At 40.0% G+C, this 13,055-nt stretch overlaps 1 protein-coding gene across 2 annotated transcripts in view; it reads right to left on the bottom strand.

Moving 5' to 3' along the window:
* Nucleotides 1-13,055, bottom strand: part of MYZAP (myocardial zonula adherens protein) — a 93,435-nt gene that overhangs the window by 2,268 nt on the left and 78,112 nt on the right. For both annotated transcript variants that reach the window (XM_001171951.4, XM_001171934.5), the window contains one exon: nt 8,036-8,136. In XM_001171951.4, coding sequence (XP_001171951.1) covers nt 8,036-8,136 — 101 coding nt within the window. The remainder of the gene's footprint in view (nt 1-8,035; nt 8,137-13,055) is intronic.

Below are 13,055 nucleotides of genomic sequence, written 5' to 3'. Positions count from 1 at the left end.
CTAGTTCCACAGCTTGCCACTGTCCCTTGTTTATTTCCCTTAAAGTTGCCCAAACATCCACAACAGTCCCTTCATTTAACTCTCAAGCCTCCCTTCCTGCCATGACCTGAACAAAATGAGCATGAACACATGATGGGAAAATTGAGGGCAGAACAATTTAGCACCACCAGGAAATTCACATCTGGAAATTCACACAGAGAAGGTGAATCTTGAAGGATGCCTAGCACTCATCAAGTGGGCAAAGCGGGGATGGGAACTCCAGGAAGAAGGGGCAGTATGTGTAAGGCAGAGATGGGTGAGCACGCAGTTTGTGGATGTGGAACTGCAAACCGTGTGCTCCTTTGGAACGACTGGAACAAAGAGTTCACAACGGAGAGTGGCAGAAGATGAGGCCTGGTGGAGAAGGGTCCCATGTCCCTGGCTAAGGAGTTCAGAAGGGGACAGGGAACTACAGCAGGTTTTTAAGGAGGGCCATGATCTGCTCATATTTTTATTCTAGCAAGATTCCTCTGGTACTATCGAGGGTTGACGAGGGAAGGATTATTCTGAAGGCAGGTCAGTTAGAAAATTCTTACTCTTTAGGAGGTGAAAGAGAGATCATGAGAACTTGAATTCTGATGGAAGCACTTGATGGGAAGTGGCAGGGAGATTTTAGGGAGACATTTGAGAGTTAAAGTTAACAGGATTGGGTGACTAAGACATCCCATTTCTTTTTCCTCCTGGACACATAACTCAACTACATTTCCCAGCTTCTCTTGCCATTAGGTGGGCCATGTGACTAAACAGGCAGAAATGACTTCTACTACTTCCAGGTTTAACCCATAAAAATCTACATAATCCCCCACGCTCTCTCTCTCTCTTCCCTTTTATGTAGAGCATACAAGTGGAGAATCCAGGAGGACTCCAAAGCTCAGGCAGGGTTGCTAGATGGAGGAATTCCTGGGTTCCTGAAAGACTGTGTGGAGTGAAACCTATACCAAATGGCCTTAAACTGTGACGTGGGAAATTAATCTTTACCATGCTAAGCCACCAAGATCTGTGGGTTCTTTCAAATAGCTACATTCCTTATGCCAACCAACACGATGACAAAATGTGTATATGAAGCCTAAGAGTCGAATCCCTTTCCCCTAACTTCCCACATCCAGTCATTCACCAGGTGATAGAGGATGTATTAAAAAGCATGGCAGGGGGTGTATTTTAAACTTTGCATGTCTCCCCCAGGAGATTCTCCATATTCTCCACCCAATCCCCATATACACCTTGAACATCACTATTATAGAGGCTTCTGACACCTCCATAGCTTTTTTTTTTTTTGAGACCAAATCTCTCTCTCTTGCCCAGGCTGGAGTGCAGTGGCACGATCTCAGCTCAATGCAACCTCTGCCTCCCAGGCTCAAGCAATTCTCCTGCCTCAGCCTCCCAAGTAGCTGGGATTACAGGCGCGTGCCATGACCACCTGGTTAATTTTTGTATTTTTAGTAGAGACGGAGTTTCACTGTGTTGGCCAGTCTGGTCTTGAACCCCTGGCCTCAAATGATCCGCCCAACTCGGCCTCCCAAAGTGCTGGGATTACAGGCGTAAGCCACCACGCCAAGCCTCTATAGCATCGTATTGCACTTGTTGGTCTACACATCTGTGTCCACAGCTAGGTATAATTTCTTTAAGGGTGAAAGCCACATCTCCGTCATCTCCATGAATCCAGCAGCTCACAGAAGCCAGCCACAGAGCTATTACCCCACATATGAATTACAAAGGAAACCAAAGGTTGGAGGAGTTTCAAGAAGTAAGTGGTCCCAGTGTCACCTGCCACAGAGAGCAATCCATGGGACCTGGTGATCCAGGAGGCCCCACTGACCTGACCAGGCAGTTTAGTGGAATGCCAGGGGCAGAAGCCAGATGGCTATTTGTGCCAACTCCTGTGAAAATTCCACATAACAGAAACAGTCTCCAATGACAATATCCTGAAAGCCCATAAAATGCAGAAATATTTATAAAGGTGAACCTTCTAGGTTCAAAAACAGGCTCTCATATCCCGATCTTTTAAAAAAGAAGTGGGGTATTTTATTTTGTTGATCACTAGGAAACAACAGGATTTCAAGAACACAAATAACCTCAACCACAAAACTGAAACCCAACCATTTGCCTTAACACATTTAGGCTATTGTTAACCTTTTATTAATCAATAAAGGGGCAGTTCCCCTGGGGAAAACAATAGCAGAATCAGCAAATAAAGCTTTGACAAAAAAGCTACTTTGTGTTCTGGTCTTTGCAACAGAAATACGAAAATATAAGCATTTTAAATAAAGCACTTACTACGTGCTGAGCGCTTATGACCATGGGGAATATTTTTCATCAAATTGCACCTATTAAGACATAATTGATGAAAACCAAGTTTGCTGGTTTGCTGGAAACCAAGTTTCACTACAGGGCAGAAGAAAGAAAAGTCACTTTTCCTTTCGTTTTTGTTTTTTCATTTTTCTTTGTAAATGAAGGCTAGATTACCTGCACTTGTTCTCAATGGCTTTAATTAACATATATCAAAGTTTTCAAACTAAACTCCTGAGTCTTTAAATACACACATACATTTGCGTGTGTGTGTGTGTGTGTGTGTGTGTAAACTCCTGAACCCACAGTGAGTCCACTCTTACCCCTTCCCTTTCCCTCTCTCTTTATGAAGAGATCCTTGGTCACTAGAAATTTATGGAAAACAAAGATTAGATGAAGGAGGGGAAGAATTTGAGGAGGAGAAAGTGAGGCAGAGAGATGGTACTGAGTAGATTAGACAGTCTCAGGCAGGCTGGCAGCAAGAGGAATGGGAAAGAAGGAGTCAAGTCATGAAGGAAAAGAACAGCACAGTATGAGTGAGTGAGTCAAGGAGCAAAATAATTCTCTGACTCAGAAGTGACTGCAATATACTGAGTTTAGGTAGCTAGGAAAGCAGTGGCTGCAGCCACAGAAATATGAAAAGGCGGGGCACTTCCACTGGACATTCTATGCCTGTTACTTCCCTTAATCCTCTCAACAAGCTTCCAAAGGGATTGCCACCAAAATCATCCTTTTCAAGATGAGAATCAAGGAGGGTAGGAATTTGCCAAAGCTGCAGATAAAGCAGGAGGCAGACTCAGGACCCAAACCCAGGTCTAACTTCCAAGCCAGTATTCTTACTCACTCCTAAGAGGAGAGACTTTGAAGAAAGAGATGGCGCACTCGGCCATGAAACGGCAAGTATGAAGACCAAGCAGACACCAGCTGGGAGTGTGCCCAGAAGGCTGTGGGGAACAAGGACTTGTATTCAAGAGAAAGGTTCACACTTCTGTGGCTCAGCCACAGAGGGGAGAGGTGAAGCTGTGAGACTTGATGTAATCTTTGCAGAAAGTACCGGAACCAAGATAGAGCCATGTGGACTACCATGGGAGGGTCTTGGAGGAGGAAAAGAAGCCATCAGAGAAGCTGGAGAAGGACAGACCAGGGAGATAGGTGGAGAACCAGGAGAGAAAAGTCCTGCAAGGGTAAGAAATAGGCTGAGGAATCCTTCCTTTCTTCTTAGGAAGGATTGTCAAATGCTACAGGGAGATGACTCCATTCAACAAATATTGAGTGCCTAGTATGTGCCAAGCATTGCTCTAAGGAGGTCCCAGGGAGAATGCAATTAGTGAAAGAGATGAAAATCCCTGCCCTCATGGAGCTCATATTCTAGTGAGGAGACAGAGAGAGAGAGAGAGAAACACACACACGCACACACACACACAAAGAGGTAAAACATAAGCAGGAATGACTTCATCCAAGGCCTTTATTAAATAAATAAATCATGTGATAATACTGATCACCTGTCTATGTTCTTCATTTGGTATGTATCTTTCACTTATTCACCCAACAAATGTTTATTGCGCATCAACTAAATGCATTTTTTTTTGAGACGGAGTTTCACTCTTGTTGCCCAGGATGGAGTACAATGGCGCGATCTCAGCTCAACACAACCTCCACCTCTTGGGTTCAAGTGATTCTCCTGCCTCAGCTTCCTGAGTAGCTGGGATTACAGGCATGTGTCACCACACCTGGCTAATTTTTTATTTTTAGTAGAGACGGGGTTTCTCCATGTTGGTCAGGCTGGTCTCAAACTCCCAACCTCAGGTGATCCGCCCGCCTCGGCCTCCCAAAGTACTGGGATTACAGGTGTGAGGCACCACAACCGGCAACTAAATGCAATTTTTTTTTCACACAAGACAAAAAAAAAAAGTAGAGCAGCTCTAAAAATGCTATTAGCAGTAGCACAGCATGTAACACTTGCAGTTGTACAGATGAGTGAGTAGGAGAGGCCATGCTATTCTACAATGAGACAAGTGCCCCATGCCTACAGCACGCAGGAGCCACTCTCAGGTCTTAGCTGACAGAGACCTTATCAATCACTGGGCCTCCCAGAGTTTTACACAGTGTCTAGACGGGGTGTCTAGAGAGTTTAACTGAAGAGCCCAATGCATACTGAAGTACTATATACTTGATCAGGCTATCAATCCATTTCATAAAATCAATGATTACCACCAATAAAAAGTTAATGAAATCATCTTAGCATACTCAGATTTTTTTGTATTTTATATAGTGTTCTACATAGAAAATCAGAGTTTGGGTTTAGTTAATATTAATAGTAATAGCTATTAGTTATTAAGTGCTTAACTCTGGTCCAGTTACCATGCTAAAATGCTTTCATTTTTATTTTCATTTATTTGAGACGGGGTCTCATTCTGTTGCCCAGGCCCAGGCTGGAGTGCAGGGGCATGATCTTGGCTCACTGCAACCTCTGCCTGCCAGGTTCAAGCTATTCTCCTGTCTCAGCCTCCTGAGTAGCTGGGATTACAGGTGCACACCACCACACCCAGCTAATTTTTTGTATTTTAGTAGAGACAGGGTTTCATCAAGTTGCCCAGGCTGATCTTGAACTCTGGAGCTCAGGCAATCCACTGCCTTGGCCTCCCAAAGTGCTAGGATTACAGGTATGAGCCACCATGCCTGGCCTATTTTTTATTTCTTTTCTTTTTTTTTTTTTTTTTTTTTTTGGTAGAGATAAGGTCTTGCTATGTGGCTTAGGCTGGTCTTGAACTCCTAGCTTCAAGGGATCCTCCCGCCTTGGCCTCCCAAAGTGCTGGCAATACAGGTGTGACCCACCATGCCCAGTCTCTAAATGCTTTATGTACACATTTTCATTTAATCTTCAAAGCAACCCAATGAGGTTTGATATTATCCTCTTCATTCTTAGTTTAAAGATGAAAGAGTTGAGGCTTTAGAGAGATGAAGTAACTTGCCCAAGGCTGAGCTCAGCTAGCAGCTGGCTGGGCAGGGAACTGGACAGCCTGAGCCTCCCTGACTGTCCCACACTGGTGAATTCCTTGTAGGAGAAGAATAGGGACAAAGAACAAAACACTTCTGCATAACTCAGGCTTAATTCAATGCTTGTATTGGTCTAAAACATTCTAGAAACAAAAATCTAAAAAACATTCTGGACAATACCATGGAATCTTTTATTAGTTAGATGCAAATTTGAAGTCCAAGTATGAACCAGGAATTTTGTTAGAACATACACACCACCATTTAGTAGCTCTCTATTTATTACATATTTTCAAACTACACATGTACTGCACCAAGACTCAAGAAGGCCTGGTTCTAATTCTGGCTATGTGGCTTCCAGTGAATCACTTGATCTCTCTGAGCCCCAATTCTGGCATCCATAAAACATGGGGATTAACTAGACCAGGAGTTCCAATTTGTTTTTGCCCATAGAGCTATTTATTCAAACAGAATCTTACTTGGAATCCAACAGACAAAACAAACTAAAAGCTGACTTTCTCAGTTGTTTTGGGGAGGAAGAAGGGTCCCACGGTCCAGCCCCTCACTAACCCTCCTCATCCCCCCGGGCATCCCGAAGCCTCTCCAGGAGCCCCAGCTCAGAGTAAGGCAGTTCCAAGAAGCGCAGGTGGAAGGCCACTGCCCTGAGTTACCGAAAGATTCTGGGCTCCTCCCCACCCAGACTTGCCTGGCGCCTTTCACATAGTAGGCACTTAATAAATATTTGCGAGGAAACGAATGAAATATTATTCTGCCTTTTCGGAAACACGGATATGTAGTTTTCATTTCCTCTGCTGATTGACCTAGGTAATTAAACTGCTAAGATGGATCCTGGGGGAAACCAAATGTTACATTTATGGAAAAGCTGCTTTTAGATACTGAAGTGGCTTCCAAGTTCACCGTGGCCATAAGTTAAGGGTCTGTCAGCACTTCCATTATGAAAACCGCTTTGTGGTTTCATAACTTAGCCATAAAAGTTTGCTTCAGGCTATACTTGGGCATACAAATTGAAAAGCTTGTTTTAAGCCAAAATGTGGGAATTAGAAAACAAACAATTTATTGGTTTCAGACATAGTTTTGTACCCGTCTTAGCCAAACAAGATTTATTATGTGGGCAATTAGAGTGGACTAGGCCACTTGGCTTTTGAAAAACACAAAAAGGGGGGAAATGGCCAAATTATTTATATTTCAAAAAGGTCTCTGAACACAATTGATCATTCTTTTTGGTTATATTTTCATATATGAAAATATATCTCAATATGATGAGATCCGGAGTCTATATATATATATATATATATATACACACACACACACACACACACATATATATACACACATATATATAAACATATGTATACATATATATATATTCAACATTTTCTGTTAATTATATTGGAATGATAAAAAGTGCCTTTTTACTAGAAGGCAAGCAATGTAATTGAGGACACTGTCAAAGAAAGAACCTAATGCCGCTTTTGGTAAATTCTTTGAGAATGGCAAGTGATTCATTTTAATTAACAAAAATGACAATACCAGTAATAAATAAAAATTAATAAAGTAAGGAAAGGAGGCCTTATTGTACAATGTTAGAGCTGGTAGAGGCCTGAGCAGTTACCTAGTCAAATCACTGACTTTACAAGTTGAGAAACCGAGGCCCCAGTGAAGAACCTGTCTGAAGGCATCCTGCTGCTGGCTGGTAGGACAAGAACCAGGTATTCCACACCCCAGCTTGGTGATCGGCTCGTCACTACTTCCCACCAGCTGTAACCACTCAAGATTCCAGGATTCGACATTTTTCTAGACTACTATGTCCAGCAAAGCACACACAAGTGCCCCTGTTCACACAAGAATCCACCCTCCTGCACATAGGATACCAGGCATTTTGTGACTTTGATGACCTAAATCACAAGTCACATGTCATTAGCATCTTTGCTGTAAACTTGTTTTATGTCCTCTTGAGGCCAGGCACAGTTGTGAGCACCCGGGAATGGTGAGTTAGTTATCAGAGGCAGGTTACTGTGTTACAGGCTCTAATGTCACCAGGAAGAGACACAAGCATGGAAGCAGCTTAACAATGAACAGGTCAGTCCTCTAGCTCAGGAATGTAACTGAACAAACCAGGTTATAGTTATCACATATCCGCCGATGACTCAAGCAGATCAGGTATTTATGAACTGGGTCCAGTGCTTGACAATACTCTGTTACAGTACTGAGAAACAGATGAATTTTGTTCAAGGTTTAGATCCTCCCTCTTGTATATCACTAAAGCACCTTGGATGCCCCTCTCACACCGTTATATATGTCTACCTACATACCTGTCGCTCCCTCCAGACTGTACTCTGGGGCAGGAACCAAATCTCACTCCTCTCTGTGTCATAACTGTCTGGCACAGGGAAGGTACTAAGAGCATTAGTTGAATGAATGAAGGAAGGAAGGAAGGAACAAATGCATTCACTCACTGACAGGGCCCATCTCTCTCTAAATGGCTTCCCCAGGTCTCTCCTTTGCTGACCCCTCCACCCTGCACAATGCCCCTGTTCCTACAGAAACCAGTCAAGCCTCTCAGCAGCCACCACTTGGCTTTGCAGAAATATTTTTGATAGGAAGAATGCAATTCTGCTAAGAACAGCCCAGTGAAGTATTTTCTTCAGCCAAAGAGGAATTTGAATTAAAAAAAAATCAGGAAATTCCTAAATACCTGGGTAGAAGATCACAGCCCACTCCTATCTCTCTGGTTTCCACTTCGGTCTTGGCCTGGGTTTCTGTTAAATAGTCCAACCTGCTTTGTAGTTCATTATTCTGGAGATGAGAAAAAAAGGTACTTTCAGTAAGTCAAATATGTTCCCCCCCAAATATGCATGATACAATTTATATGTATTATCTGATTTTGCCCCATGACATGGGCAACTATCACAATGTATTTACAGAGCATCACTTACACAATAGTTGTTGAAGAAATAGATTGACTGAATGCATACAAATGGCTTTCTCTGCATGTACAGACATGTGCATCCAATTTTACATAAATGAAAACAAAATATTGTAATCTATGTTATAATCTGCTTTTTCAGCCACTAATTTGTTGTAGCTATCTTTCCATCTATATTAGTTTTCTTTTTATGTCAACAAACTATTTTAACTCATTAATAGTATTCCATTGTATGGATACATTATTTACTTAACTAGTCTCTTATTGATGGGCATTTAGATATTTATCACGTTTTTGCCATTATAAATAAGGTACAGCCCAACTTTTAACACCTCCTCATTAAACTATAAAATGAGCAAGTCTGTTAATTTAATTTAACAGTGGGAAATACCTCTATAACTTAATTAGTCTTTCGTAGGTGTGGAAAATTCAGAATCTCACACATATAAAGTAGAACAAGCTCCTTGGGATTAAAATTCGCATTCTGAAAAGTTTTTTTTTTTCAGGCCAGAACCAAACATTACGTAAGTTAAAGATTAGATGCTCAGCAATTGGAGATTTGCCTCATGGGGGAAATGAAGGACAAAGAAGCAAGAGATACCGAAATGAAAATAGACAAAGAAGTTGAAGATAACTGAAATGAATATAGACGAAGTGCTGGTGCCTGAAATCCGAAGGGCAAAAATGCCAAAAAAAAAAAATATTCAGAAAGAAGTGAACAGTGGTTATGTCTGCGTATTGAGATTCTGGGATGCTTTTTAAAAAGTCCTTCTATATATTTTTCAGTAACGCTAGACTAAATGTTCATGAAGCAGTGATCATATCTATCTTCATGGTTGTATGCTCAAAGCATGGCATGCAGCAGATACAAGATAAATATTTGCTGAATAAATAAATTTATAAATGATTTTACAATGAGCATTTTATTTGCATAACTGGAAATGAAACCGTTTGTTCTTTTCTTCTTTAAGTTGGAGCTGAAGCTGAGGCACTATTCTAAGACACTAGGTAACACAAGAAAGTTTAAAAGTTCTATGGAGACAGAAGCTCATTTGTTTTGAAAGAAAGGATGTGGGTTAAACATTCAGTAGCTCCCGCTCTGAAAGGTTGATACCAAGGAGCAACGTATCAGTTCTTGTGAAAATCCATGTTCCGTACAATGTAAAAGTCAATGAATCCCTTCTGATAAATAAGAAATGGTGTAAAGGAAGAGAATGCTTTCCAGATTCCTTAGTAGATGACATGCTATGACAGATCGATGGGTTCTGAATCTATCACCTCATCCCCAGTATGGAAGAATGGTGCTGGCTTATTCCCGGAGAGTCATCAGCATTCACACACACACACACACACACACACGCACGCACGCACGCACACACATGCAGACAGAGAGAGAGAGAGAAGGAGACAGCGAGCTTCCCCAGCAATGTCTGAACTCTCCAATTTATAAGAAAAGAGAAAGGCAGAAGACGCCTGCCTTTGCTGGATACTCCAGTAATACCATCGCCTTATCCCTTCTTAGTGTAAAGACTTTAATTATAAGGATTTCACAGCATGCTGGGTCTAATACCTACAGGTAGGGGGCCTAAAAGACAAGGTTAGCAAATATGCTGCAACTGATACACAGTGAATGGAGGACAAGTGACCCCAAATCCTTTGTTCTATTTCATGGGAACTCTGTGTGTGCACAACAGACACCCATAGAAACAGAAATAAAAAATGTATACTCATGAGAATATAATGCAATCAGTAGAAAAGTTATTGTATATCTACTATATATCAGGCAGTGAAATTAGGTGAGGGAAGAGTTAGAAGTTAAAGAAATATGGCATGATTTGCAACCCTTGAGGAGCTCGGTCTTGGGGGAATACAGATAACTGAGCAGCAAATAATAGAACGACGTGCTAAGTAACATTATAGGGGGATCCACAGAATATTAAGAGGGAACTCAGAGGGGACATCTGACTCAAAATGGGGACAGCGGTGGAGTTTCTGGAGTTAGGCAAGGGAAAGAGAGTAAGAAAAAGCAAAGATGATGAGTATTCCAGAACTGTGGAAACACACTGGGTTGAGAAAAGGCACCTTATTGCATTACACAGGTGTGCAGAAGTTAGTAACAGAAGGCTATGTATGCCACTACAAGAAGTTAGAAATCAATCTTACAATAGCAAGGTCAGCACCAGAATTTATTTTAATCACCTGGCTCCCAAGTGAAAGTTGGAATGGAGGAAAATAAGACTAAAGACAGCAGGAAGACCACTGCAATTATTCAGCTAAAGAGTGGGGGCTGCACTTGCAATAGAGAGGAGTATGCACTCAACACACTGATCCTGCTGCAACTCACAGCTGTACATTCTGAATAACAGATTAGAAACAACTAATGAGATCTCTAGAGAAGTGAACAAAGACAGGCAAGTTTTGGAGATGAGGTGAAACTTGAAGCATGTGGCAAGCAGTTCTCTATATTCTCCGTGTTTTATTATTTTTCTTTTTGCTGGCAGATTTGCCCTGAGAGCAGCACAGTCATGGTGGTGGCGGTACAGATAAAGTAAAATATTAACAGAAAGATCATCTTTCTGGGGGAAGAAACCCGGAGAAGGATGCCAGGGCTACTAACAGTAGGGGAGAAGGCAAAAGAGGAGAGTCAGAGTTGGGGGAAAACACTAAATTCTTGTATACAGACTCAGTTCAAGTCTCTGGTAGACCACTGAAGCATGCATGTCTGGAGAAAACTGAAAGAAGTTTGCAGCTAATGTTTAAAGAACTGAACTGAGATCTGCCATCAGCATCACAGACAGGCAGGATGTAGTTGGGTCTGGCTAAATTCATTGCCTTTTAAAACAAGAACCCAACAAAGCACTCACAATGTCCAGCTTATAATCCAAAATTATGTGACATAAGAAGAGTCAGGAAAATAGTACCCACTCCTAAGGGAAAAGAGAATCAACAGACACTAATCCTGATGTAACTCTGATGTTGGAATTTTCAGACAAAGACTTTAATGCAGCCATCATAACAATGATCAGTGAGACAAAGAAAAATATGCTTACAATTAATGAAGTAGTAAAAAAAAAATAGAAAATATAAAAAAGAACTAAATGAAAATTTTAGAACAGGAAAGTACAATACCTGAATTTTTTTTTAAAAAGTCACTAGATGGACTTAAGACTGAAGATGGTAAAGGAAAAAGTCAGTAAACTTTACAATACATTAATATAAATTATCCAATTGAAAGTAGATAACAAGACTGAAAACAATAAATGGAGCACTGTGGAACTGTGAAGCAATTTGAAAAGCCTAACATACGGGTTTTTAGTAAAAGAAAGAGAGGAGAGGAAAACTAAAGCAGAAAATTATTGTAAAACATAATAGCTGAAAACTCCCCAAATTTAGTTAAAGACATAAATTTACAAATTCAAGAAGCTCAGTAAACCCCAAACAGGATAAATTCAAAGAGAAACACATTACAGTCAAACTTCTGAAAACACAAATGAAGAAAAATCTTGAAAGCAACCTGTTATATACAGGAGCATAATCATTTGAATTACTACAGATATTTCATTAAAAACCATGGAACCCAGAAACAATGAGTACCAAGAGAAACAAACCGGCAACTTAGAGCTCTATATCTTTCAATAATGAAGGCGAAATAAAAACCTTACTTTCAGATAAGAAAAACTAAGAGAATGTTTTACCACCTGGCCTGCACTACACAAAATTCTAAATAAAATTTCTTCAGGCTGAGGCAAGATGACATCAGAGAGAAACTCAGACCTTCAGAAATAGAGTATATGTGAAAGAATCTAGTTTCTCTTAATTTCTTTAAAGTACATATGATTGTTAAAGCAAAAATGATAATCATGTATCATGGTTTTATAATGTATATAGATACAATACATATAAAATTATAACCACAGGCACAGCGGTAAATGAATGTATATCATGACAAGACTTCTACATTTTAAAAGAAATGGTACAATATTATCTCTAGGTGGACAGTGAACAGCTAATGATGTATACTGCAATACCTAGAGTAACCACCAACATATTAGAGAAAAGAGATACAGCAAAAATGCCAATGGATAACTTAAAATGGTATTTTTTAAAAATTGAAATAATCCAAAAGGCAAAAAGGAAGAACAAAACAAACAAGCAAGCAAAATAAGCAAAACAAACCAGAAGGAACAAACAGAAAACAAATAATGAAATGGTAGCTCTAAATCCAATCATATAAATATAATTAAATATTAGTAAACTACATACTCCAATTAAATGGCAGAGACTATAACTATGTATAAAAAAGCAAGTCCCAACTATTTTCTATAAGAGATGTACTTTAAATACAGAGATACAAATCAGTTGAAAGTAAGTGGCTGGAATAATATATATCACGTAAACAGTAAATATAACAGGGTAAAAATGGCTACATTCATATCAGTTAAAATAGATATCAAGACAAAGAGTATTAACAAAGGTAGGGACCAACATTTCATATTGTAAAGATCAATTCATCATCAAGACATAACAAAAATGTGTATATACCTAGTAACAGAGTTTCAAAATACACAAAGTAAAAACAAAGAAAGAGACAGTCTAAAACCATGGTAAGGGATTATATATAACACCTTTCTCTCGGCAATTGATAGGACAATTACACAAAATCCAAGAAAAATGTCAGTTATCTAAACAATATTATCAACCACCTAAACCCAACTGGTATTTGTAGGATATACACAACCGCAAAATATATATTTTTTCACAAAAATTTAATTGAAACTATATGCTGAGC

This window comes from Pan troglodytes, chromosome 16, assembly GCF_028858775.2.
Source record: "Pan troglodytes isolate AG18354 chromosome 16, NHGRI_mPanTro3-v2.0_pri, whole genome shotgun sequence".
In the NCBI taxonomy this organism is placed as follows: domain Eukaryota; kingdom Metazoa; phylum Chordata; class Mammalia; order Primates; family Hominidae; genus Pan; species Pan troglodytes.
The sequence above is the reverse complement of the archived record's forward strand: the minus strand, read 5'-3'. Positions and strand labels throughout refer to the sequence as shown.